At 46.1% G+C, this 25843-nt stretch overlaps 1 protein-coding gene across 12 annotated transcripts in view; it reads left to right on the top strand.

The window, feature by feature from the left end:
* neo1a (neogenin 1a) overlaps positions 1 to 25843 on the top strand; it is a 159993-nt gene that overhangs the window by 37315 nt on the left and 96835 nt on the right. For all 12 annotated transcript variants that reach the window (XM_047579929.1, XM_047579927.1, XM_047579936.1 and 9 more), the window contains exon 2: positions 18855 to 19178. In XM_047579929.1, the coding sequence (XP_047435885.1) occupies positions 18855 to 19178 (324 nt within the window). The remainder of the gene's footprint in view (positions 1 to 18854; positions 19179 to 25843) is intronic.

Here is a 25843-nt window from a genome sequence, read left to right as displayed (position 1 = left end):
TCAACAGGCTCCAGCTCTTGTTTTGGCTCATTGTGTTGGACGATGATGTTTGAAAGCAAACTCGGATATGAAAATCGAAACTGGATTTTGAGACGACTGCGCGCTCACGAACGGACAGAAGGTCTATTGGTTGATTATGTGTGTGTGTTCAAAGGACACCCCCCCTCGCCAGTGCCAGACACCCCCAGCTGGATCCCTGCGACCCCTCCACAAACGTGCCGGAGGCTAGAAGGGGTGAGGGCGGGGGGGAGGTGAAGGGGGGGTCCCCAGGGGTCTTTACTCTCTGGTTACCGCAAAGAGCCTGCCACTGCCGGATGGTTGCCATGGCAACGCTATTTGATTCCTACAACAATGCCAGAGCGCCACTAACCCCCTCTGTCTTCCTCCACCTCATCCTCCTCTTCTGGGCGGCACACACGCACACATTTACACACATTTACACACGTTTACAAACGAGGCCGGCCGTGATTGGACCATTACGGTGGAGATCATGACTGTGTCGCCGCCGTAGTTGATTTGAAAGAGGCTGACAATGCCCACGTGGCTTAGGAGCTGCAAATTAATTTAAATATCATTATCAACCTGAATAGCATTATAAAAAAAAAAAAAAAAAATTTTTTAAAAATGAGCGCATCAGAAACAATGCACAGTTCACGACGTCCTTGGCAGGCAGGCGTTTGGTGATTGGAGGCATTCAGATTCAGTCTAATGAGCCACAAAAAATCAGTTTTCATGTCTCATCCCAGACAAATAGTCAATTACCGTGATCGGAGAGAAAGGCGTCTTTTCACAGTGTTCCCGTGTAAGTGAATGTGGTCTGATAAGAAGCCTTTGTCTAAGTAAGAGCAACTCAGTCAACACTACAACGCATTTATTGGCGTCCAAATAGAAAATAATAGAATTTGTGGTGAGATTGTCTTAGCGAAAACTTCCCGTCTTCCTAATAACGCCCTATAATATACACCTCCACCTTGTTTATTATGCGTCCTGATAAAAGAACAACGAGATGAGAAAACACGAGGGGTATTTTTAGCAGCTACTCTCTGATGCCGATTGAAGTGTGACTCCGACGTTCTCAAACGCGCATCAAGCGCTCGAGGACGTGCAACACATCGCTCGTTACATATTGAACTACATGTTTTTGTTTTTTTTTTTGTTTTTTTTTGCGCCTGTTACTCCAAACTCTAACAGACAGCCACTCAGCTGACAGCAGAGATGTTTATTGGTGGACAGCGGAGCTTGGAGAAAGATGTCAAGACGAGGAGTAGTTTGTGTTTTCAGGGAGGCTGCTGCGCGATTCACAATGAAGAAGGGAAAAGTCGGCTCTGTTGCTTGATTGTCTAAGACGGTGTGTGTGCTCTGCGAGGTTCGGGGGAAACCCTTTTGCATCATCGACGAGCCCCGGCGTGTGTACCCGAACTGTGATGTGTGCGTGCATGCTGTTCAGGGACACGCTAGAGCTGCTGAGGGATTAACCCCACCGAGTCTGAGCCGTGCACAGTCCACACATGCACACACACACATATCTTATGCATCTTATGCACTCAACTCTGTAACACTTCATAGCCGACAAAGCTGATAAAGCACTGTTTGCGATGACTAATTCCCTGACAGGTGTCTAATAACTGCTCGAACCGAGCCGTTTAGATGTTCGTCCCCCTTGTGAGCTGATGAAACATAATTGCGAGTTGTAATTTGCTTACAGGAAAAAAAAAAAAAAAAATAGGACAAACAACTAATTTGATCTGCCCTTGGAAATCCACAGCAGAATTCTGAGCAACACTAGAGCCATATGCCCACGGCACATCCTATGGCGTGCCCGGTGCCGAGCTGCAGGGTGCAGGCAGGAAATGCCATATTGGCCTCCTAGGACAGCGAAATCACTGCTTGTGCCCCCAGGGTGTGGACACATGGTCCCAGATTGCCTCATTCTCTTGTTTCTTTTGTCCTGCTGACGCGGCGAGCTGTACTCTCGTAAGAACTCCTTCGAAACTTTGCATCGAGCTTTTCTCCTTCCAGGTGTGTTTTCCCCCGACAGATGCAGAATTGGTCGTGGTTAGACACAAGTACGAGGACACCTGTGTTTCATTTGGACATTAAAGGCAAGAAGGAGCCAAAACGGAGGGTGATTTTTTTCAATTGCAGCCAGTCGGAGGGGGCTGCTTGTTGCGTCTTACTGCATGTTCAGATGGAAGCCGGCGCGGTATTACCTATATCTTGGCCGTAGCTGGATGGCCCTTGCTGGCCGAGCGGGGTCCCCTTAATATGATTAAAACGGATTATGGCGTCGCCTGCACATCAAAAGAGCCAAGACCAATTATCACCCCTGCCTTTCAACGCGCCGGCCACTCCTCCTCCCTCCTCCCCCGCAAACGCGAAAGGAAAAGGAGAAAACAAGAGTCCAGGCTCTCGTAGCACTCCAGAAGCCCCACGCTAATGGAGGGATTCATCCTTCATCAGGCCTTTCATGTACAGTATTAAGCGGTGATGGTGCACAGTTGCCAATGCTTTGGCTTGTCCCTAAAATAGATGGAGCGTCAGAGCCAATTATCCCTCACCCAGAGGCATGTACAAACAAGTTCATGTGACAGAAATACGGTGTTCCACGGCAGTCGGAAAGAGTGGGATGCTGTCAAAAAAACATTCTGTACCTCCAGGTAATGTTTGTGAAAATTTTATGGGTTTTTTTGCAGATTTTCGTGTTTTTGCAGCAGGTTTCGTGTGCTTGGAAGCGGCAGCGACAGCTTTGCTTCGTTTTGCTGAGGTGCCCATTACCATAATCCCCCCCGTCAGAACGGGTCTTCCATTACCCCTTTGTGCTGTCTGTGCTCATGACAGGAAATCAAATGGATGTGGATAAAAGTAGTCCCCGCGCCCCCCCACCCTCCACATTTTACAAGCCTCGCGCACAACACACATGCGCTGCTTTGCTAAATTACTCTCATAGTTTCACTTCTCCCCAAAGCGCCAGAGCCTGAGCGCTCGAACAAAGGTGCCCCCCCCCCCCCCCCCCCCCCCCGGATCCCAACCACCCATCAAAGGCAGAACTGGAGTCAACCCAGAGTCCTGTCAGGAGTCAAATGAAGCCATTAAATTCCCCTTTTCCACTGTCCCGACTCTGGCGTCTTCCTTTGTGTGCGGCATGGAGCTTCTGCCTGCACAGAGAGGGCGAGGCAGAACTCTCGGTGCAGCTCGCCGCCCAGTGTCCCCGTCAGAGCCATTAGAGCGACAGCAAAACAGATTAAAAGTTGTTCATTTCTCAGAAAATGTGTCATATACTGACTAATAAAGTCTGTCAGTCAGGCTTTATTTCTACAGCACCTTTTATTTCGAATACAAGAGCGAACTCCTCTGATGTTGCACACGTTCGAGTGAAGTTTCGGCTGGTTTCAGCACAGTGTAGACACCGAAATCTAGATGATAACAAACCTGCACTGGGACGCAACAGTGGACAGCTCCTCGGCGTCTCTCTTAATTTCTTCCTAAACCTTCTACATTCGCTTTTGTCTGATCAACCCGAGGCGGCAGCAGCAGCAGCAGCACAGAGTGGAACTGTTACCTGCCTGTGAAGATAATTGTGCTATATTTCGTGAGCTAATTCCAATGGGCAGTGCGCTCTTCGTATCGCTGCACCACAGCTGCTCCCAGCATGTGCGCTTCCAGCTTTCCCGCAGTTCTCGGTTTAATCACAGATCCTTCGCGAGCCGCGGCCTTGAGTTTCCAATCCCCCTCCTCATGTGGATTTATGCCTGCATTGTGTTTACATACAAGGCGCACACACACACACATGTATATGTATATATATATATATATATATATATATATATACATATATATATATACACATATATATGAAATGCTTGGGGTATACAAGTAAATCCACAGGAACCACGTCGACATGGCCGACGCCGTTGTGGGCTGTTAGCAGGTGAACACTCAATCACAATCCCCCCACAAGCATGTAAACAAGGGCTGATGTGGCCTCTGCGCACTACATGCTACATACCGGCCTGCCTTTTGGCTAACCTGCAGCCTGCAAGGCCGCCATTAATAATTTAACCGAACACACAGGAGTGATGGAGCAGACAAGAGAACCCAGCGAGAAGCACTCTAGTCGAAGAGGGGCTATTAAATATGAAAACTATTTGTGGTGACTACTAGTATTTTTTGATTTCCTGGAGCTTAAAGTCTCATGTGCCGCGGCTCCGCCGAGCGTGAACCGTTTGATCAGAAAAGATTAGGCTGCAGAGTCTGTAAAGTGAACTCTGTTCAGCCCGCATAGGTCCTTCAAAGCATATTAACTCAACCCTAAAGTAGCAGCATTACAGACCCCATTAGCTGAATTTACAGTTTATTCGCGCTGGTCATTGTTGCTAATGACTAATCCGCATGACTGAACGCACGCATATGTCCCGACAGATGTGTTCTCTAGTTAACCTCTGTCAGCCAGGTATAATGCTCTCCAACGCACAGAGCTGACTGCCTACTACTTGTGTATTTATACATTCATGGGGCGCTGATGCTGTGTGCTTCATGGAAAAAACACACCTCCACACACACACACACACACACACACACACACACACACACACACACACACACACACTTACTTACTGGAGCCATATTCTTGTGTTGGGGATTAGATGTGTTCAGGGCCAGAGAGTGCCCATCTGGCTGCAGCTCTTGCCTTGGTGCGGTGTTTGGGTAGGCTGGTGGGACGAAAACCCTCGGGGGGGCGGCGGGGGGGAAGGGGCTGCGCTGCACACAAATCATTACTGCTCATCATTCGCTGCCACTCACCCACTCATTTACTCGGCGTCTTGGCTGGTGCGGCTGAGACGGACACACACCGACACTCACCTCCATTATTCTGCACGCGTGGGGAGAAGAAGTGGGTCAGGACCACGACCTCACGCGCGCAAACCCCTCGTGCCCCTATTCTCAGTCACATTTTCACAGTTGACGTCGGTGTGTAGTTTTTCGTTCGGCAGAAGACTGACGATCGAGCCTCGACATGACTAAAAAGTGTTGCTTCAGCGTTTACACGCGCCTCTACCCAACACCTTCCACTGTGAATTATTTATCACTGCTATACCATGTGGGCTGTATGTAGCATATTAAATACATAATCCTCTCATATTTTATTGATGCTACTTTGAAACGGACCCCACTGATAAGATTGATAAAGGGGCTTAATATATAAATATATATATATATATATAGAGTCCGGTAAGCAGATTTGACGAACCAATAGTGAGCAAATAGTGATGAAACTTCACCCAAGCCGTACACGAAGTGTAGCTTCCTCCAGTGGTGAGGGCTGGTTGAGTGGTGGGGGGGTGGGGGTAACACGGTCCAGATTGCTCTGGAAGAGATTACGCTTGCTTATGATATACTGTAAACACTTGCACACAAGGCTGTCATGCTCAGTGGCTGACTGTTTACACACCTCGGCAGACAGATAAGAGGGAATTTCTGCTGCGCTCTGATCAGATCTGCCACAGGACAAGTCTGTGTCAAGTGCTCGTGGTCCCTGCTTCCTGTGTTTTTATTGTAAGCGGTACAGATGGATGAAGACACAAAGGTGGGGAGGGCGGCCGTGTGGGGGGAGGGCCGCCTTTGATGGGTTAAACCTCTCGGTTTGTGGCCTTGCTGCGTGCGCGCACACACACACACACACTCGCATGCGTGTGATCTGGGCCAACAATGGAGGCTAGATGCAGCCCGTCAGCGTGCAGGAAATGGGATTCATCTGTCTAAGCTCAATGGGCGAGACGCAGCGGCCGCCGCGCTGATCGGACGCTTTTTTTGCGAGTTGAGCGCTGCCAAATTGATTCGGATTCTATGATATAATTGGCGCAGACAATCCAGCCACCGCTAAGGAAACCTCTTTACCTCTTTAGTGTAAACTGATCCCCTGAATATCCACGGACATCAATATTTATACAAATAATATTGGGCTGAGACCGGAGACATTTCGGTTTGAGCTATCCCTGAATTAAACTTTCACGATCAGCATCGGCCAATTGATTTAGCTCAGAGCATCTCACTCTTTCCAGCTCGTTGATGCACTGAGCACATGCCCACTAGTGGCCGGGGACAGACGTCGGAAGCGGCAACATGAAAGCAGCTGAAACGAAAAGTCCAAAATCTGGAAGTGTTTCATGCTCGAAACAGACAAAGATACGTTCAGATCAAAGATTTTTTAAGCTGAACCTCGTGCACAATGGGGCCACCGGGAAGCACATTTTAGAAGAGTCGCACTGTGAAATAGTGACCCCCCATGCTAGTAGCCAGCCTGTTACTGTATATGCATTCAGCTAACATCAGGCACGTTTTGTGTTGAGACTTAAAGTTTGTGTAATTATGTCAGAGCTTTGACAATAAGAAACGAGACAAATTATTCTTCGAGGCCTCGAAGCAGCTGAGTTTTTCAACCAGGCCAAGTGTCAGTTTTAATACCATTAAAATCTCCCCTTCATTTTCTTATCGAGCCTTTTCCTTATTTGATTTGATTGCTGTGTCACCACCACCACCACCAGACTGGAGTCTCAATCAGCAGATTTACAGCCAGTCATTGCACCGCAGTTTCCGTTTTGTCTACGTCCGCTTCCCTGTTGAGATAACGTGGGGTGGTGCATTCAGTGCCCCCCCCCGATCTGTCACGATAATCTTAATAATATCCTGTAGTTTGTGTGTGTGTGTGTGTGTGTGTGTGGGTTTGTGGGTTTGCGATTCGAGAGAAGGGAAGTTTCGGAAGTTTCTTCTTAAGTTGCAGCCTGTTGTTGTGGTGCATTCACTGCCCCCCTGATCTGTCACGATAATCTTAATCATATCCTGTAGTGTGTGTGTGTGTGTGTGTGTGTGTGTGTGTGTGTGTGTGTGTGTGTGTGTGTGTGTGTGTGTGTGTGTGTGTGTGTGTGTGTGTGTGTGTTTACGATTCGAGAGAAGGTAAGTTTCGTCTTAAGTTCTTCTTAAGTTGCAGCCTGTTGTACGATCATTAAAGTCCTGTAGCGTGACTTTGGACATACAGTCAGTGTCGCGCGTCTCTTCCAGCTGAATTCAGTTACAGGTTTTTACTTCTTTAATATCATGTCATCAAGAGCGCTCTGTCTGTAAACACAGATAGCGAAGGCCTGAACCTATATTTTATGGTGTGATACTGCTGCAGAGATGATTGGACGGTGAGAAATGATGCCCGTTGACATGGAGTCGCTCGGTGCCTTTGTGGCTGCTGAGACACAAGGTCCTTTTTTTTTCATTTTTTTTTTTTTTTTCATTTTGCTCTTATCTAAGCCAGACCGATTCAGGGCACATAGCCATAATTCTTTGGGTAAACAAATGAGAAGAGCCCCCCCTCCCACCCTCCCCCTCGGAGATGTTCACACAAATACACGCTGAGTGACATTCACCTTGCTGTGTCCTGCTGATTTTTTTTTTTTTATTATTATCATTATTTTCCTCCTCACGCCTTGACTGCACAAAAAAGAAAAAACAAAAACATTACTTTGTCTTGTTGCCACATCGCTGCACCTCTTCCTCACCTGCAATATGATCCACATTAGCATCAACAACAGCCCGGGAAGCTCCCGCCGTCCGAGCCAGCAGGACTGAGAGCAGAGATAAGCTCACTCTGTAATGAGTGCTCAGCCTCTGTTGGCCAGGAAGAAAGAAAAATAGAAAGAAAGGCCCTTCATGGCGACTGCTGGTCACACGCATGTATTACTGGGGAAGCCAGCGTCCGTGACGGAGAATGCGGTTTTGTTTTTAGGACGCGAGTCGATGCGATGCCTTGTTTATGGCCGATATTTACACTGTACTTCGCCTCCCATTCATGCCACCTGTGCCGCGACGTCCTCCCAGCCCTTTTGTTGTAGCTACACCCTCGGCGGCTGGCACGGGCTTCATGCTCGGCGGCGGAGAGAAAAGCTGGTTACAGTGGAACAAAGGTGCAAACAAAGAAGTGTAATGGTTGAGGAGAAGTGGGCGAGCGATGGGAAAACGAACGTATGAAAAAGCAAGGTCCTCTGAACGAAACAACGGGCGCTCCCGGAAGAATGAATGAGAGGGATGGGAGGGAGGGGAGGGGAGGATCGGCAGACGGCGTCGCTCTCCTGCGTATCGTCCTGTCTTCAGCTCCGGTTGAAGCTTTGCTCTGTGGCTTAGTGTGACTCTTACCACCAGCTACACCTAAGCAGTGCCTGTCGACTACCGGAGGGCACGGCAGAAGGCTCTTCGCTTTCAAAAGCTCGTTTTCCCCAATACATTGTAAATATTGGTACATCTGCTCAGTTCTGTGTTTGGACACGGACCAAGTAGGTCATTCGTCTCCGCGGTTAGAAAACATCCCGTCCTGCTTCGCTGTGTTGTGGATGACGAGGGGAAAACATGAGCATAAAAGCCACTTTGCGAGGATTAAAAGTAATTTGAAGACAAAGTGAACACAGAAAATAGTGGTTTTGTTATGTTTGTGTAGGGATATGTACACACTATCAGCCACAAAATTAAAACCACCGAATAAAAAACATTGAGCATCTCGTGACAAATCAGTGTTCAGGGAAACTTTTGGACCTGGCATTCGTGTGGACATGTAGGTGGTCATAATGTTAAGCCTGATTGCTATGTGTGGCTGAGATGTGTGTGTGTTTGTGTGCGTCTGCCTGCCGGAAGTGGGTGGTGACTCAGGTGCACCCTTGTTAGACGTGTAATGCTCCACTACTCCAGATAAAAAGGATGCCTGCGTGGCTTCAAAGAGAGCTCGGGTATCTTTGCATGCGACTGTATTAATATCTAAGAGACCTTCACGCCTCACACAGCCTCTTCATTTTGTAATCTAACTACGCTCCTGGTGCAAACACTTAACCCCTGTAACCACACTTAACTCCACTATTATTACTCCCCCCCCCGCCCCCCCGAGCCCCTTGCTTCTCCAATTTGCCCTGGATATTTGTCCAGAGTTATTTTAGGGATCTTTTTTTCCCCCTTGTATTTTTTTTTTTTTTTTTTTGGGAAGGGGCAGTAGCATCCGGTTGCAAGTAAAATAGTAATTGAGTCTCCCTCCCAGTGTTGACTTGAAGGCTTTGATCTTTGCCATACTCCAGTGTTAAATGGTTTCCTCCAAATCACTGCGAACACACAGCAACTGGCTGCTTTTTTATCAGCAGCCCACTAACAGCACCCCCTCGCCGAACCACTTTGAAGCTGCAAACAATTCACTCTGAAAAGAAGAAAAAGGGAACAAAGGATAAGAAGTCCTTTATATATATATATATATATATATACATATATATTTTGCTGCTCATATACATATTTCCATATACGTGCATATTTGTGAGTAGGTATTGTATTTCCAAGTTTACAGGCGGATCTGTGGGATTTATTTTTTTGTGCAGAGTGAAACTTTGCTGTTGACTTATTCGTGAGTGGGCGGTTGACTTTGTTTCTTTAGAGGAAAAATAATGCTATAATTCTCATTTTTATGGCGGTAATTGGCCAGTGTAATAGTCTGTAATTGTTCGCTGGGAATTTGAAAATAGGGGGACTGTGACTCAGCTCTCTTGTAATTAGTCGAATTTGCATGCTGATGCTTATCTTTACAAGGGGAGAAACTGAGATGGCTTTGAAATGTTTTTGTGTCTGGGGCTGGTAATTGGGATCAGGCTTATCGGGCTCAGATTGGCCACACTTGACCGCTCAAAGGAGCCCGAAACCGAAGGCTGCGATCAAGTGAATTGCCGCCCGTGACCTCCAGCAGGCTTGTCCGTTGTGTGCTGCTGCTCCTTGGGTCTTCTTCGTACCGAATGATGTGCAGAAATTGTCGCAACCCTCGATGGAAAATCTTTTCATTTATCTTTTTGTTTTAAGACAAAAAAAAAATGACATCAGTCAAGGACGAAATAGGCAAAGACCTAGACTTTGAAATCCAATGCTGATAAATTGCTGGGTGTTTGACTGCGCAAAGCATACAGGATTATATTGATTTCCCTTCCTCTGTGTATGTGTATGTTTGCGTGAGTGAGTGTGATGGCAGAAAACCAGGGGCAAGAGAATGTAATATTGTGTTTCATTAAAAAATCTATAGGATATCTCATTACGGCCACATGATTTTCTTCAGTATCGGGGTTAGTGGGGACGGGGCGGAGCTGCTGGGTGGCAAGATGAATGTGCTTTCCTGTCACAGATGACTATCTCATCTGTTGTTGCTCGTGGAGCAAAAGGAGGAGCTCAGCTCAATCTGCCCAGGATGTTGGCTGCTTCCCGGCCGTGTTTGCGCAACGTTTAATGGTTTTAGAGCGGTATCGGATAACTCATCTCCACACGTCGCAGCGAATCTCTCATTTATTTTTCACTCCGGACCTTCTGACGCTAATATCTCACGTAGAATCTCCACCCGAAGGTTCATTTTAATCAAACACCCTGACCTGGATTTCAAAATGACGCCTTTCTACCTTTGAGGGTTTATTTGACGGAGCCTCTCTGTTGGTTTTTGTGCGTTTCTCCTCATTTGTCACTAGTACTGGGAGTATTAATGTGTTTCCTGGCAGTGATTTAAGTGCGCCGTTTGTCTTGGGCACCTGCAAGTTTGCTTGAGAGTTCAGCTTAAAGAGCATTTCACTCAAAAACAGTGGATAATGGCATCTGCTGCGACAGTAAGATTTTTTAACTTTCTTCAGCAGCCTGAAAAGGTTAGCCCAATTCTGAAATCCTGACATTAAGTGACGGTTTTAACCTTTAGTCCGACTGCTCCGTGGGTATCCGTCTAGCCCGGGAAGCATGCTGTTTCATGCTATGTCGCCTTCCAATTATTCACAGTGAGGCGGTGTTTTTGACGTCCTCTCAAACTGTACGCTCCCACTATCTCTGAACCAGCTCTCACAGTATGCCCGTCTGTGTTGCCGTCGTCTCGGTGGGCCAATCCTTCATCTCGGGCCGGCGGGGAGGCTGATAAGAGAGGGAATTTGTGCCTCAATCAGTGCTGGTTAATTATCACAACCAGATGAGGTGAGAAAGGTTTCCCCGTCTCCCCAGTCCCTCCTGGATTTGTCTCCCCCCGCGCACTCTCTCATGTCTTGGAAGGTCTGCCTCGCTTCCGCTCAGATGGTATTTTTCCCTCTTTTGGTATATCCATCTCTTGGTAAAGCGCCTTTCGGCTTTTCTTTAATGGAACGTGTTTTAAGAGGATAAAAATACCCCTTCATATGGCTGGGCATTAGATCTTTTTTCTTTCCGTTATGATATTAATTTTTTATATATCTGTAACGGCTATTTGTCTTCTGTGTCGATAATCAAAAAACTGAAAAATATCAAAACTATATTAAAACTAAATCAAATCAAATGGCCACTGAGACACCTAGGGAGTAAATTTATGCAGGATAAATAGAGTTTATCCAAAAAATTAAGTTTCTTCGGTTTATTCTCCATTGGCAAACAAACAAACAAACAAACAAAGAACAATGGCGCTTTGCTGCCTCTCTTGCCCTGGTAAAAAAAAACAAAAAAAAAACATCTGCCCTCCCTGGTTCTTTGCTCACCTGTGTCTGCCGTCCCATATATGTAAACTCACCCAGTGCGCTCCAGCTACCCAGTACCTTCAAAATAAAAGCATGGTTCAATGCCCAAATTAACTCAAACAATACTAAATATCATAAACAAACTAAAAAGTTTATTCCTCAAACTAAATCCCCCCCAAAATAACTAAATAATAAGTGTTTAAAATATTACAAAAATAGCAAATAGCTCTGCCAATATTACTGTATTTGATTATTGAACGTTGTACCGCAAGACACTGTTTCAGAAAGGGCCAGTTTTAATGTAGTGCTTCTAAACATGCGGTGACTGTGCCACTGCGAGGCGTGGTGAAGATGGAAAGGTCTGAAAAATGGTCAGATGACGTATATGATTACGTTGCTGTTACGCCAATGTCCATCTAAAGCCGGCAGATCATGAATTGGTTCCCAACGGAGCAACTCCAGACCAACCAACAAAAACTTTTGAGGGAGGGGGTAACTTCAAGTTCACCACCAGGTTTGATAGGGCAGCTGTGGCTCAGTAGGTAGAGTTGGTCGTGCACAAACCAGAGAGTTGGTGGTTTGGATCCCGGACCTCATGCTGATGGGGTTTTCCTCCGGTGTGGCTTTGATTATCAGTCAGTTTCTGCCAGTAGGTAGAAAAGCACCATATAAATACATTCATTTCCTGAATTGTTTTATTTGTACATCAGAGGATTTTGACATCACCCAGCATTTCAGGGCTCCATCCACCACGTTTCAGACACATGCTGTCCAGACGTCAGTCTGCGTGCTCATGAACGTACACCCAGGCATTTAGAGTTGGACTGATTTAATAAGAAATGTGCCACAGCTTGTGCACCAGTAGCCGAACAATCATTCAAAGTGTAATTCCCAGAAATATCCTTGACCTTTTAAAAATACACAAAAACAAGTTTTGGCCGGATTTCATTGGCCACTGTGGGTTGTTTAGAAGTTCAGCGTCCTTGCAGCTTTGGTCTCATTAAATCTGGCCCTTCTGTCTACACTTGCTTTTTATTTTACAGTTTGTTCTTTAGTCCATATAATCCGCTGACTATGCGTGATCAATGAGTTTAAGAATCGAAAGTGGTGCCTCCAGAAGTCAAACCCGTAAATAAAAAAAATAAAAAAAGCCTGGGCTGTTTTTTTTCTTTGCTCCCACATCGACCAGTTGATTATTAACAACAAGTTCTTGAATTGTGATTGAGCCTTTCGCTACAAAGCAGTAAGTAGTGTTCAGTGTGTTGCCTTTGGAAAGGCGGATTAGGTGCTGACTAATTATGTTTCCACTCTTGCCTGATACCATTGTCTGTTACTATGCAGGGAACAAAGATGCATCATGTTCCCGGAATAAAAATCTCCTCAGTCAGTATCTGTGCATTGGACACGGTTGTTTAAATGTGGTGTTTTGCCGGAGTCGTGCATTCTAAGCATTCTCTAATCCCATTAACCGGCGCTTCATCTGATTAAAAAAAAAAAAAAAAGTAGGCGTTGACATTTGTTTTAGGACAACACGCAATTTTCAGAGAGCCCGAAGCGGCCGCCGTTGCAGCGACCCAGCTCCGCCTGCGACCCCGCCGTGTCGCCTCTGGGCCTGCGGAGTTTTCCAGTGGCAGCGAACGTGCGGGATGACAGAGCGCTGCGAGCTGAAAGAATTGGATCCTCCTCTTATTTAAGCTGCCAGTTGAGCCGGTGCCAGCGCAGGACAGCCAGTGTGCGCTAGGCACCCTAATCATTTTGTCCATCCCTTTATGGCTTGGCCTCAGCCCTTCATTTCATCAGCGGCTGTGGGGAAATGCTGAGAACACCAGAATAAGTAGGTTGTGGTATCCCTGATCCCTCAGGCATGTCAGGCGTCGGAGAGCACTGAAGAGGGCAGACTAACTAAAAAAGATGAATCTGAGTGTCACTCAGCCTCTGTATTCTGGTTTGTCATTTAGTTTGCGTTTAATTATTATCCTTCCTTGTGCTCATTCAGATGTGTGAACACTTAGTGTCGTTTTAAGCATTAAATGTCCCTTTGAAAACAGCAGTCTATCTTAATTAATAGTTCCTTTCTCCTTTGTTGCCTTATAATTAAATAAGAACCTCCACTCAAATTTGAACCCAGCACTCTCTAATAGAGTCCTTGAGGTTACCTGCGTGCTCGTCCTTTGATTAGCAAAGCACACCTTTTCCCTTTCGTCCCCCCGAATGGATGGTCAGATTTAACAAGTTGACTTCGGTTGTCTTCTCGCGCTCTATTAAAGACACCCAGCGCCTCCACGCTCGGTCCCAAGATCACTGTAATTTCCCTGAGGGGCTTCTTGGTGACAGATGGGCTTTCGAGGGGAGTTTCGTGGAGTGATGGGAAGATGAAAGAGGCGCAGAATCCGAGGTATAAAAATGAAGGAGAAGTAGTGGGGGGAAAGAGTGGGAGGCAGGCTGCGACAACCGTTTCCATTAGTGTCATTAAAGCGGGCCCGGCGCCGAGGGTGGAAGGACAAACATCGGAGAGATGGAAATAACGGGGAGGCAGGGGCTCGGTGGATGAAGCGCTCGCGTTTGTTACAGAAGCGTCTTTGCGCTGCCTTTATCTTAACCTGCGTGGAAGCCTTCCATTCATCCGTGATGCGCTGTTTTGTATTCCCGGCTCGTCGTTATCTTATAAAAGGCTGGAAACCTAGTCGCACATTATGAAACAGGAATGCAGAGAGTGTGAAACCTCTTTCTGGTATCAACAAGCATCCTGTAAGATTTCAAATCCCTATGGAGTTTGTTGCTATTTCACATTGTCCAGGATTTCCCTGCCTCCGAGTCCAAGCCAACTGAAGGGTCTCTGTTGTTGAAAGTGGGGCTGGTTTTGAGAGAGGTCTGCTCTGTCTCAAGAGCGGCTCAATAAGGACGGTAGTCAATATGCCTGCTGTCAGGCAGTGGGTCAATGAGGGAGGAGGCTTCCTGCTGAGCCAAGGGTAGAATAGGAGAGAACAGGGAGTCTTTGTGTGGAGAGCAGACCCTTCGCCCACTACTCTTTATTGCCTTTGCTGGGATATTACATATCATGTCGCGAGGCCGACTTTCTAATCTAGTTTAGTGGTTGTAAACTGTATCTGGGTTTGCGCGCAAACAGAAATGAATCGTCGACATAGAATACAGCTTTGCTAGCTCCCCTGCCCCTGGAAACATCATTGCAACTATTTTTATTTTTTTTAAAAAAAACCCTCAAGCAACAGAGAGATCTTAAAGTTGTGGCCTAGTTCACTGTGTAATGTCTGAAAACCGGCTTTGTTTGTACGCCGCTCCGAGACGGAAAATCCAGCCCTAGCTCCGCGTCTCCGTTCCGTCTCTGTCATCCGAGGGAGGGAGAAACCGGGAGGCGGCGCATCGGGGGGCATCACCTTAAGCCGCTGCTCCCAAACCTTTTTATGACTGCTGAGAAAAGTGGATTTGGGACGGAGGTAACAGCCTCATACTTATCAAGCGGCACAACCTCGTTTTCCAGCGCCTCGCTCTCCGCTCCGTCGTTCTCACCGGTTGCCGGGTGAGGAGGGTCCTATTTTTCAAACGCGAACGGGGGCCAACGCGCCGGCGGACCCCGAATAGATTACAACACACTGTAATGCGGTTTCTGACACCCCCTTTCCTTCTTCAGCTCTGCAGCGCTGTTGTTAAAAGCCTGTGCTGTTTCACCTTTAATGAATTCTGGCAGAAAGATGTGTGCGTTCTCTGCTGCAGTTGTAAAAATCATTTCTGTGAGGGGGAAAACTTATTTTACTTGAGAATTCTTTGTATTTTTTTTTTTTTTTTTTTGTAAAAATACAGCGATCATAGAAACAGATTCTTTTTTTATACGCTAGACAGATTTCTCAGTTATGGTGAAATTCACCTCTTCTCATTATGTTTTCTTTCAGCAAGGTTTGGTTAGATAGTTTCCCTGCTCTTTGATGTATGGGAACATAAGGTCTGTAGAGTTTTCTTTCAATGAACACTTGAGAACACATCAGTAGAAGGCAGCTTGTTCTGTGGGTACTCATTAGGATTTTTTTTTTTTTTCTCCACGCACAACTCTCAACCTTGTTAGTTGTCGAAAGTAAACTTTTCCTTAAATTTGACGTAAAAGTTGAACTTTGTCTTTAGTCTAAATTTGTTTTTAATTCCATGCAGCAGATTGAGATTCTTGCTGGCCTCATTTAACCCACCTGGTTCAAATTTTAATATCAACCACATGTGGTTTATTTGTCTTCATTTCCAATGGTTTTAGTGGCAGAATAGAGTTTATGTGGGTGCAATCATGTGGATGATGTAATAACAATAATAATAATAAAAAAGCAGGTAGCCTGCCATCACTCCCGGTTTATTCGCAGATTTCTACCCAATCTCATCCTCTCCCCTGCTTCCGTCTGACAGCGGATGTTGTGTCCGTAGCTGAAAGCAGACGGTTTGCCATTTTGTTCGACGGCGGAGCTGAAGCTAAGCCCTCCCCTACTGTTCGTGCGACGGGGATAAAAAGCTGCTAAAGGCGCCTGCTTTGGCTGTGATGGATGCGGCAGGACCTTCTAGTGCGTTCAGTTCTCTCCTCAGATAAAGAGAAAGAGAGAGAGCGGCTGAAGATGGTCTGTGGTCTGGACCGGAGCCAGGCCTGCGCATGGAAGCTCCGTCCGGCTCAAACACCAACTGCTCCGCTGGTGCAAAGCAGAGATGATTAAGCATGCCGTGGTGCCTCTGGTCTGCAGGAGTGACGAATCCCCCCGCTGTCACTCCGCTGTAGCCTCTCCCAATCTGCCATGTACTCCATCAGTTAAATACATTTGCTGGCTTTTGTCACATTCTTCCTTATATGAACGCGGGGCTGCTCTGATTTTATTGATTTCTTGAAATCAGGCGCTCACTTCGGTCTGATTTAAAGCCACTTATTAAAGAATTCACGCGTTGCCCGTTGTTTCTCAGCTGACAGTTTGTCACTAGGTTTGCTCCGAGCACAATATTAGCATCATGAATGTGGTTGCAGTAAAGTGTTTCCTTGCAGTAAACATTACAGGGGGCCGTATTAACTCTTTAACACCTAAACCTTGATATGTCTGCTTGGATTTATTTGCTGATTGTGAATATAAAAATGTCAGGAAATAAGTGCTTTTGCCCATTTCTCCAGAATACCTGGAGCTTTCAAAATCTGTTTTATATATATATATATATTATAAGAGTGTAATGACTTTACAGGACTTTTCCAAGTGAAATCACCGTAATGACACCATATTTCCAGTAAAGCGCAGCGTCCAAGCTTTCAGAAACTGTTGAAATTTTTCGGACTGTGCAAACCGTGGCGTTACCACCTCCATAGTCGATACTAGCCTCTTCCTGCGTTTACACCTCTTTACTTGGACTGCTTTAGGACAGTGTGCATTGTATTCCTTACTGTTTGTTTTCACCTGCATTTCTTATCTTTATCCGTCTTTGCATCAACAGATCTCAGTATGATTTGGTATAAGTTGGTATCAGGAAAACTGTGCTTCGCTTGCATTGACACAACACTAAAGCGGATGCAGCCGTAGCTGTAGTTCGGTGGCAACCAATGGAAGAGTGATGTTTCTGTTTTTTTTTTTTTTTTTTTTCTTTTCTTCTGAGAGACTACTAATCAGTCTGGCCTTGATTCAATTAAAATGGCCAAGGTCTTCGCCTGTCCATCGAGACAGAATGAGGCCACTCTGCCTTTTCTCTGTGCTGGCCCCCCTCCGTCGATGAATTAGCGTGGACATGATTGCTCGGTTGAAATGCTGCGTTGTCTTGCATTAATTCCTTAATGTGAAAGTGGAAAATTTTCCATTCAATTCAGACACTTTCTGCTGTAATTGTTTGTGCTTTGGAGAGAGCTAAGTGCAGGGAAAACAAGCAGCCACCGTAATGGACCCTGCATTTCACTGGTACCCTGTCTGGATCTCACACTAGGGACTTGGTGCCACAAGGTAGAGAAATTACCTCTTAGTAGTTAAATAGCTGAACCATATCTCTCTTTGGCGCTTTTGTTCCCTCTCATTTTCCGTCTTCCCCTCTTTCCGTCTCTTTCTGTTCTCCCCTGGAGACATGCCATTTCCTTAGAAAGGAGCAGGCATATTTTAAACTGCATTTAACACTCACCCACTGCATTATTTAAGTATCTTCATACCCCCGTAATTATTTTTGTAGCTCTACCCCATCCCCGCAGAACTGATAATTGGTGTTATTTATCTAAACAATACCACCGTGTGACTCTTGGGGTGGGAGATCTTGAATAATGGATGAGGACAAATGCAAAGTAATTGCACTTACTCTAACTTTGGCACTATCCATGTCAATGTGATCTTACGGTTTATGCTCGAGGAAAGGAAACGGCAACCGTGCTCCGAAGTGTTTACTCCTTCGCTGTACTCTGTACTTACAATGAAGCAAGAGGTGATATTAACTTGCCAGGGAGGCTAGACTGGGTTAAATTTGTCAGTTCCTCTTGCCCAATTCCAGTGGGGCTTGCGGTTTCATAATAAAAAGCCTCTTGGAGACTCTGGGTTAGGCCCAGGCGCTTTGGCTCAAAGGGAGAGTGGACAAAAAGATGTTTGGCTTTGGGAACATTTCGCTGAGTGTTTGGGGCACTTGGAGTCCTGCAGTTGTCGTTTCATTTTTAGAGTGAAGCCCATGATGTCTGAGGGGAATGTTATTTGCAGTCCCTTGAACTGAAAGGCAGCTTGTACTTTATTCCTGGGTGATTGTCAGCATTTTTTTCAAACCTCTGCTTCGGAATAAATGTTTAGTAAGTAATTTCCACACGTCAGTTAATGGTAGTGCCAGAACTTCACTCGGTTCAGTGTTTATGCCAACGATCAGCCATAACATTATGACCTAATATCGTGTAGGTCTCGTTCAAAACGGTTGTCACTCACCAGACATGGACATTGACATGGATGTTCTGAGGGTGTCCTGTGGAGTCTGGCAACTGAATGTTGTTCGTGGGGGTCTTTGGGTCCTATGGGTTGATGGGAGGGGCCTCTGTGGACCAGACAGTGCATCCCATGGCGTGGATTGAGTGGATGTTTTATCAAGGAGTGTCATAGCTATGGGGTGGGGTTGCCTAGGTTAGGGTTAGGGTTAGGGTTAGGAATCCACATGAATGCCAGGTTCAGAAGTTTCCCAATATAACATTGTATTGTCACAAGATGGTCAATGATATTTACTTCTCCTGTCGGTTGTCATAATGTTAAGCTTGATTGGTAACAACTTCTGCTGCAGTGGCCATGGATCGAATCAGTTGTTAGAGATCAGAACCATTCCACTGCTTCGATCCTGTCCTCACTCATACAATTCCCCCTCTTGTTGCTCCAGGTTCAGCAGCGCGGCCCTTCGACCCCTTCTGGTTCACAGTGGAGCCCCAGGACACACTGGCCATTCGGGGAAGCTCGGCACTGCTCAACTGCTCGGTGCACAGCGACGGGGCCACGCCGGCACACATAGAGTGGAAGAAAGACGGCACCTTCATGAGCCTGGTTTCAGACGAGAGGCGAAACATACTTCCCGATGGCTCGCTGTTCTTCAGCCACGTGGTGCACTCCAAGCACAACAAGCCGGACGAGGGCACCTACCAGTGTGTCGCCACCATCGACAACCTGGGATCCATTTTCAGCCGCACGGCGCGCCTCTCCGTAGCAGGTAAGAGCTGCAAGATTTATCAGTTTGGAGGCCTTTTTGAAACCCAGTTGTAATTGCGCTGTGTTGTAAATTCTTGGGATGAGTGAGGTGAGGTTTAGATCGTTCTAGGTTGCACATTATTGCTTATACTGCTGTATTTTGTTTATTATTATAGTCATTACTACTTTTTTTAAAAAGATTATTATTTATGTATTAATTTTTAGGATTTCTTGGATCAACAAAGTCTGTGTAAGGCCACGTCTACAGTGTCAGCCATAAATAGAGTACACAATGTGCAGATTAGACAAATGAAAGTGTTCAAATACCTACGTGTTTTTGTAACTGAACGGTTGCTAAATGCACGCCCACATATTCGACGCGTAAACATTGTTTGGTTGCTTCCCTTATTGTGTTTTCACCCTTCAGTTGCTCAGCTATTTCTTCCTCTGTAAATTCCCTCACCTGGCTGCTGCCTGAATGCATTTCACCACTGGATAAACGCTTGTAAAAAGGCTCCGTGTTTTTTCCCCCTTCCTTCCATTACGAGTCCGACAATGTGACCTTGTTCAGCTCGGGAACAGCGAGTGACGTGGGATTATTAGGTGTTTTGAGTCAAGTCATGCCCCGAAATTCAATTTGCAGCTGGAGGAGCCACAGAATGCATTCGCTGTGTGCTTCCTGATCAGCCGTGCTCTGCTCTGGCAGATTTCAAAGACACTCTCTTGAGAGAGAGAGAGGCCTCTTGTTGACGAAGGGATAGTACAGTGTAAGACTCTCAGGTTCCGGCTGCTAGTGTGAAGTTACCGTCTGACTGTGATTCCTTTTCCGTTCACCACTTAATGAGGATATATATTAGTGTTGAGGAGAGTGAGCGAGGAGGGAAGAATCTCCAGTTCGGTTTTCTAGCTGCACTCGGTGACGAGATTTGTCTCGATAAAACTTTGAAGCCTGTCGCAGCGCTGCAGTGTACTTAAAGGCTCCCTGTGGAGTCTTCTTGTAAACAAGCAAAACAATTATACTTCAAAACTCACGGTGTCTATCACCGGGGCTTTACAAATGTGAGGGATTTCCTAATCTTAGCATATTGTAGTGTTTTACTAGTTGGTAGCAGGGCTTCCAAATGTGTCTTGCCCTGAATCTTGGCACAAGGGAGAAGAGTTGGTTGACATGTAGTCAGATATCTCATAACTTCATACCTACTGCTGTTGGCTAGGCTAGTTAGCTGATGTCTTCTTGTTGGTTGCTAGCTGTTAGCTGGCTGCTAGCCTTCTGGTCAGCTTCTAAATGTGTTTTGCCTCGAATCTTGTCACAAGGGGTTGTAGCATCTCATCCTGTGTAATAATGAATTTCTGGCACCGCCCATTGAGTAAACTATTCGTGTGCCGCCAAAAGACAAAAAAAATGGGTTACAGTGATTTCTTAGATGCAAGTTTTCTATCGTCATTACACGTCGATGTTCAGAACGTATGTTCCCGGTTGGTTGTTGTCTATATGAGTGTTCAAGTAGCGGAACTTTCCTGCCCAGACACAAGTGATGTGACGTGACGTCACAGACGGCCTTTTCTACCAGTAAGTTCGTCGATATAAGTCAAGTGTGCCCGAACCTTAACGCTAAAAAGGGGTTTAAATCTGTTACCATGTAACATTGGAGGTGCCATATTTACTTGTGTCATCGCTACAGCTGCAATGCCTACTGCTAATCCAGCAGTAATGGCGGATACGTGCTCGGACTAGAGTGCAAATAATATCCCACCTCTACACAGACATATAATGCAGAGGGGACTTGTTCAGTTCCTGTTCCAAGACGTGTTCTGCTATCAGACAGCATCTCAGCCAGTGGGAGCTGCCTGGGTCAGCCATGATGGGATGTTAGATTCAATCAATTCCTATTTGACGAGGGGAGCAGCTGAAATCTGTCAGCGAATACAGACACACACACACGCACACACACTTTTACACAGCCTCACTTTTCACCTGAAAATTCATAAACCTAAAACCGTCAACTCACAAACGCACAAATGTTGAACCCGTTATTGCATTCTGCTTCTTCTTCTTACGCGCACACACAAACACATGCACACACACACACACAGGCTGATGTATCTCCAGCTGGCTGGCAGGTGGCCAATAAAAAGGTTAATTGCAGCGTAGAGAGAGCAGGCCATTAGGCCGCCATCAGACCCAGGAACGACGGCGCGGGCTGGGGCGGAGTGGGCGTGACCTCTAAGATGTAATGACGGAATGAGTCACGGATGGCTGGCGTGGCAGGGAGCATATCTGACAAATACCAGGAGTAATATCTGGGATTGATGGCTGGGAGACGTGCGGCTCGTTCTTCTCTCCAGCTCCACCGCCATCACCACCACGCTGCTGCTACGCTCCTCGGCTCCGCCTCGTTTGACGCAGCATGCAAACAGCACCCTGAGATCTTCCTGCTTCATATATTTAAACAAGCAAAAAAAAAAAAAATAGAAACCTTTCCATAAAAACATGTTAAAACTAAATTTCATTTAAAAGGGAAGTTCTTGTTTCTCGTGTTTTTTTTTCTTGTTTTTGTTTGTGCTGCTGCACCGAACCGCTGTTAAAAAAAGACTTTTCTGTAGTAATAATAGCCGTGCATGTTAAGCAAAAACAAGAACATTTATTATTTCTCGTCTCTTTGAAGTGGCAGTCATGTGTGCGCGGTAGCCGCCTCGCCTCGCGTTGCTCTTGCTTTGTCATCCGCCGTGACTCTGTGTGTTTTAGCCCGTGTGTGCACAGTCAGATACTGTGGAAACAGAAGCCTCCTCAGATGAAAGCGAAGGGGAGTGTGGCTTAGCAGGGTGCAATCTTATGCATTCAGTTTGAGTCTCCGCGAGAGGGGCGAGGGAGGGGGGGTGAGGGAGGAGGAGGAGGAGGAGGAGGAGGAAGGGGGGGCAGAAATTATAGGGCAGAGGACGAGCGAGCGGCGTACAGCGGTGATAGCCGGGACACGGAGCGAGACGCGAGTAATGAGAAATCCCATCTTAACTGTCTGCTGTTCTCCCACACAGCCGTCGCCTCCTCCCACTGGCCCGCTTTGAACTCGGCTCTCCTTTAAGAATCGCTTGACGTGAGCCCCACCTCAATGCCATTTAAGAGGGAAAACCCCAAATGAGAAAACAGAGAATTCATTTTGTCTTTTCATCTCCCACTATCTTTGTTTTCTTTCTCTTCCAGCCTCTTTGTATATACACAAGCCAACCCTTAGGTACACCAACTTCTTCTTCCTTCTTCTTTTTTTTTTTTTTTTTAGTTCTGCCCTCTGTTTTGTTTTGTTTTTTTCTATCTTCCTTTCACCTGTAGGTGACTGTGATCTCTACAGATAACAAAAATCAGTTTGCTTTGATATCAAGCTTCACCGAAGCCTAGTTTTTCCCTCCTCGGAGTGGTAGAAATGTTCCCGCTGTCTTTGTGCGCCATGCGTGTCAACTCATATTTAAGCACGCTCATCCTTTGATAGAGTCGGATGCCCTTTGAAGGATTTAGGGGTCTCCGCGTTTTCTTTAATCCCCCCTTTTTTGATGTATTTTAATCTTTTTTTTTTCTTTCTATTTTTTGATGGCACCCCCCCTTCCTTCCTCCGAGTCATGACAGCCTGAAAATGTAGGGGGGGAAAGAGGGGATAATTGCGTCAGTATTGCTCGGCCGGCCCTTTGTGGGGTTGTTGGAGACGCTTTTCCGGACGTGCGGTCGATTAATTAGGTTGGCATCGTAATAATAGGGTGTCGGCTGTGTTTTGACAACATGAATGGATGTCATCAAAACACGGATAAAGACATTCAGCAGGGATAAAACATCGGAGCGGGGGCCTGAGGTGACTGCACTCTCTGTGAAGTAACATCTGCAGCTCCCATCGGCTGCTTCTCCCAGTGACTCGGGTAAACACAAGAAAATTGCCATCTGACGTGCTCCGTATTGTCATAATTTACAGTGCAAATGTTTAGCTGGATGTTATCGGAGTTGCGCAACTTTTTCAAGCGACTGCACAGCACTGACTTCTGCTCAAACAGTCGTCGTAAAGCGTTTAAGGCAGAGCCAGTGAGGCTTGCATCACTCTTCACCGCTTTGAAAAACACACGCACATGCCGTGGGTGGCTTGTGTAATGGGTTTTCCTGGTTTTCCTGGTTAAGATTGTATGATTTTTGCTAAAAATAAATAAATAAATAAATAAAACTCCCGACACCACAGACCTTATGATATCCATCTGGTGCAGTTCACGGTCTTGTGGATTTGTGTAGCGTTAACGTCACTTCCTTTTGTTTACTCGCACTCGCTGGCCATGTAACAACAGAAACCTGTTTTTTCTTGTTGTTTTTTTTTCCTGCCCTTGTACGCATTTGTTCATTAGCAGGGCCTTTTGTATCGTGCCTGCAATGGACTAGATGATCATTACTTGTGGTTGTGTCTTTGCGTCGTCTGGTAATCATTTCTCAGCCGGAGATAATATATTCGTTTACTGAATAACTGTCCATAAGTCTCCAATCAAAAATGAAATAACTTGCAGCCTCATAATTCATTTGAACCGTGTCTCATATTTTTTAACATTCATGTTTATTAAATTGAATTTTAGCCAGTCATGGTTTATAGAACAGTAAACGTAGCTCTTGGAGTAATCAGATTACTGGACAGCATTCACCCGAATTCTGCTTTGTTTGTGTCTGTGCCGCTGAACTGTGATGATATAAGCCATAACATTATGACGATTGGCAGTCAGATTAGCACTGATAACTTGTTACCAGGAGGTCTGGTAGAGTCCACGCAGGTGGTCATAATGTTACGGCTGTAATGGTGTAACGAACCAAGAACCAAGAGCAACCAACAATGCTGGTCTGACTCCAAGTACATGCACGGATAAAGCACAATGAGATGACCCCTCGTACGCCGAGTGTGCGTTCATGGAGCCGAATCTCTTTCCTTCCTCTGTCTGTCGCCTCGGTGTTGGTCTTGTTACCATTTCTCTCACTGAATCACCTTACTGTCTTTCTTTTTTACCTACTTAACCACCTCTCCTGGCCCTCCATTTTCTCTTTATTATCCTTTCACTCCTCCTCCTCCTCTCTGCTGTGCCCCAACACACACACACACACACACACACTCTTGCACGCGCCCATTTTGCACTTCCACAGTGGCTGCACCGAAGTCATAAAGTGGCAAAATGTACAGTAATAAATCTTAAAAACAACAAACAACAAAAAAAAAAACATCTCACTCTCAGAGGAACTCCCAGAAAGAAACACATCCACCGTGTCATTGTTTTCCTCTTTTAAATTGTAGTGCGTATTTCTGAGTGAATCTTGACCAACCTGACTAAACAAAGTCTGCCCTCCTTTCACTTGACATCTACAACAGACGCCACTGTGCTGTGCTTCATCTGAACCCCCACCCCCACCCCCCACCTCTCCCCATTAAACCATGTCTATTCAAACCCTGTCATACTCAGAAATTGTTAAGAGTCCGTGTTGGCTGCGCACAAATCACTGCAGTGTCCTTGTTGAGATGCACAACAGCAGATATGACTCAGAACAAACAAGTGGTGATAATAAAGCATAATAGGAGGGAATGTGTAATGTAGGATATGAATGGATGGAGGTTTAATCTGCAGAGACCAACTAAAGCTTTCTGGCCCACTTACGACTAAATGAGTGCTTTAATGCACATTTTTGTTGTTGCTTGTTCAAACAAGAAAATGGAGCTGGGAGAGAAGTCTTTTGTTTATTGCTGGATGGGAAAAAATGTAAATGTAAACCGGGACTTTGTATTCAGAATATACACCTTTGTTCAGAGGTTGCCTCGAGCACATGTCGGTGTGCACATGTCCAGGTGCACGCATCCACTCCCCCCCCCCCCCCCCCCCCCCCCCCCTCTTGACTCCCCTCATGACCAATTATTTGCTGCCTTGCTGTTGAGTGCCGGAGCGGTTGCCATGACGAATGGTCGTGACCCGGAAGCAGGGCCAGGGTCGCAGTGGTTTCCATTACCCCAATTTCCATCTGTCTCCAGCGCACGTGAGGAGGGATGGATGGGAGAAGATGGGAGAAAGTGCAGCCAAAACGCGGAGGAGAGGCTGTTTTTGCGGCCATGCTACGTGAAATTGAAACGCTGCCTTCGGAGTAATGAAAAAGGAAATGGTGCTTTACAAAAAAAAAAAAAAGACATGAAAAACGTGCGTGTGAGCCGTAAAGATGAGGCCGTAGAGGACAGGGAGAAACGGGACGCACGAATACAACAGCTGGGGAAATATGATGTGGGATATCGTTGGTTGAGGATGGAGCTGTAAGGATCTATCTTATTTTATTTTATTTTTTTCCTTCCCCCTCCTCTCTCCGGAGGACGGCGGTGGGAGAAAAGTGTCGGCAGGGAGTCTGTTGGGCTGGAGGTAGATGACAGCTTCCATTTTACGTGTATTCACTGACTGATTAGGTCCTCTGGGTAGGTGGAGAGGCTGACGGAGACGGCCCTATCTCTACTCTGCAGACACCTCGCTGCCTGGTGTGTGTCTGTGTGTGTGTCTGTGTGCGTGCGTGCGTGGGAATTAACCGCCATGCAATTATTTGTCTTTGTGTTCCCGGATTCCTCCTAGTCTAGGTGACATCTCGTCTTCCCGTGTGAGCGTAGTTCTGGCTGTAAAATGAAATTAGAGTATCGGCGCTGGGGTGTTTCTACG

The sequence above is a fragment of the Mugil cephalus genome, chromosome 3 (assembly GCF_022458985.1).
Source record: "Mugil cephalus isolate CIBA_MC_2020 chromosome 3, CIBA_Mcephalus_1.1, whole genome shotgun sequence".
NCBI lineage: Eukaryota > Metazoa > Chordata > Actinopteri > Mugiliformes > Mugilidae > Mugil > Mugil cephalus.
Note: the sequence above shows the minus strand (reverse complement) of the source record. Positions and strands in the feature narration are given on the sequence as shown.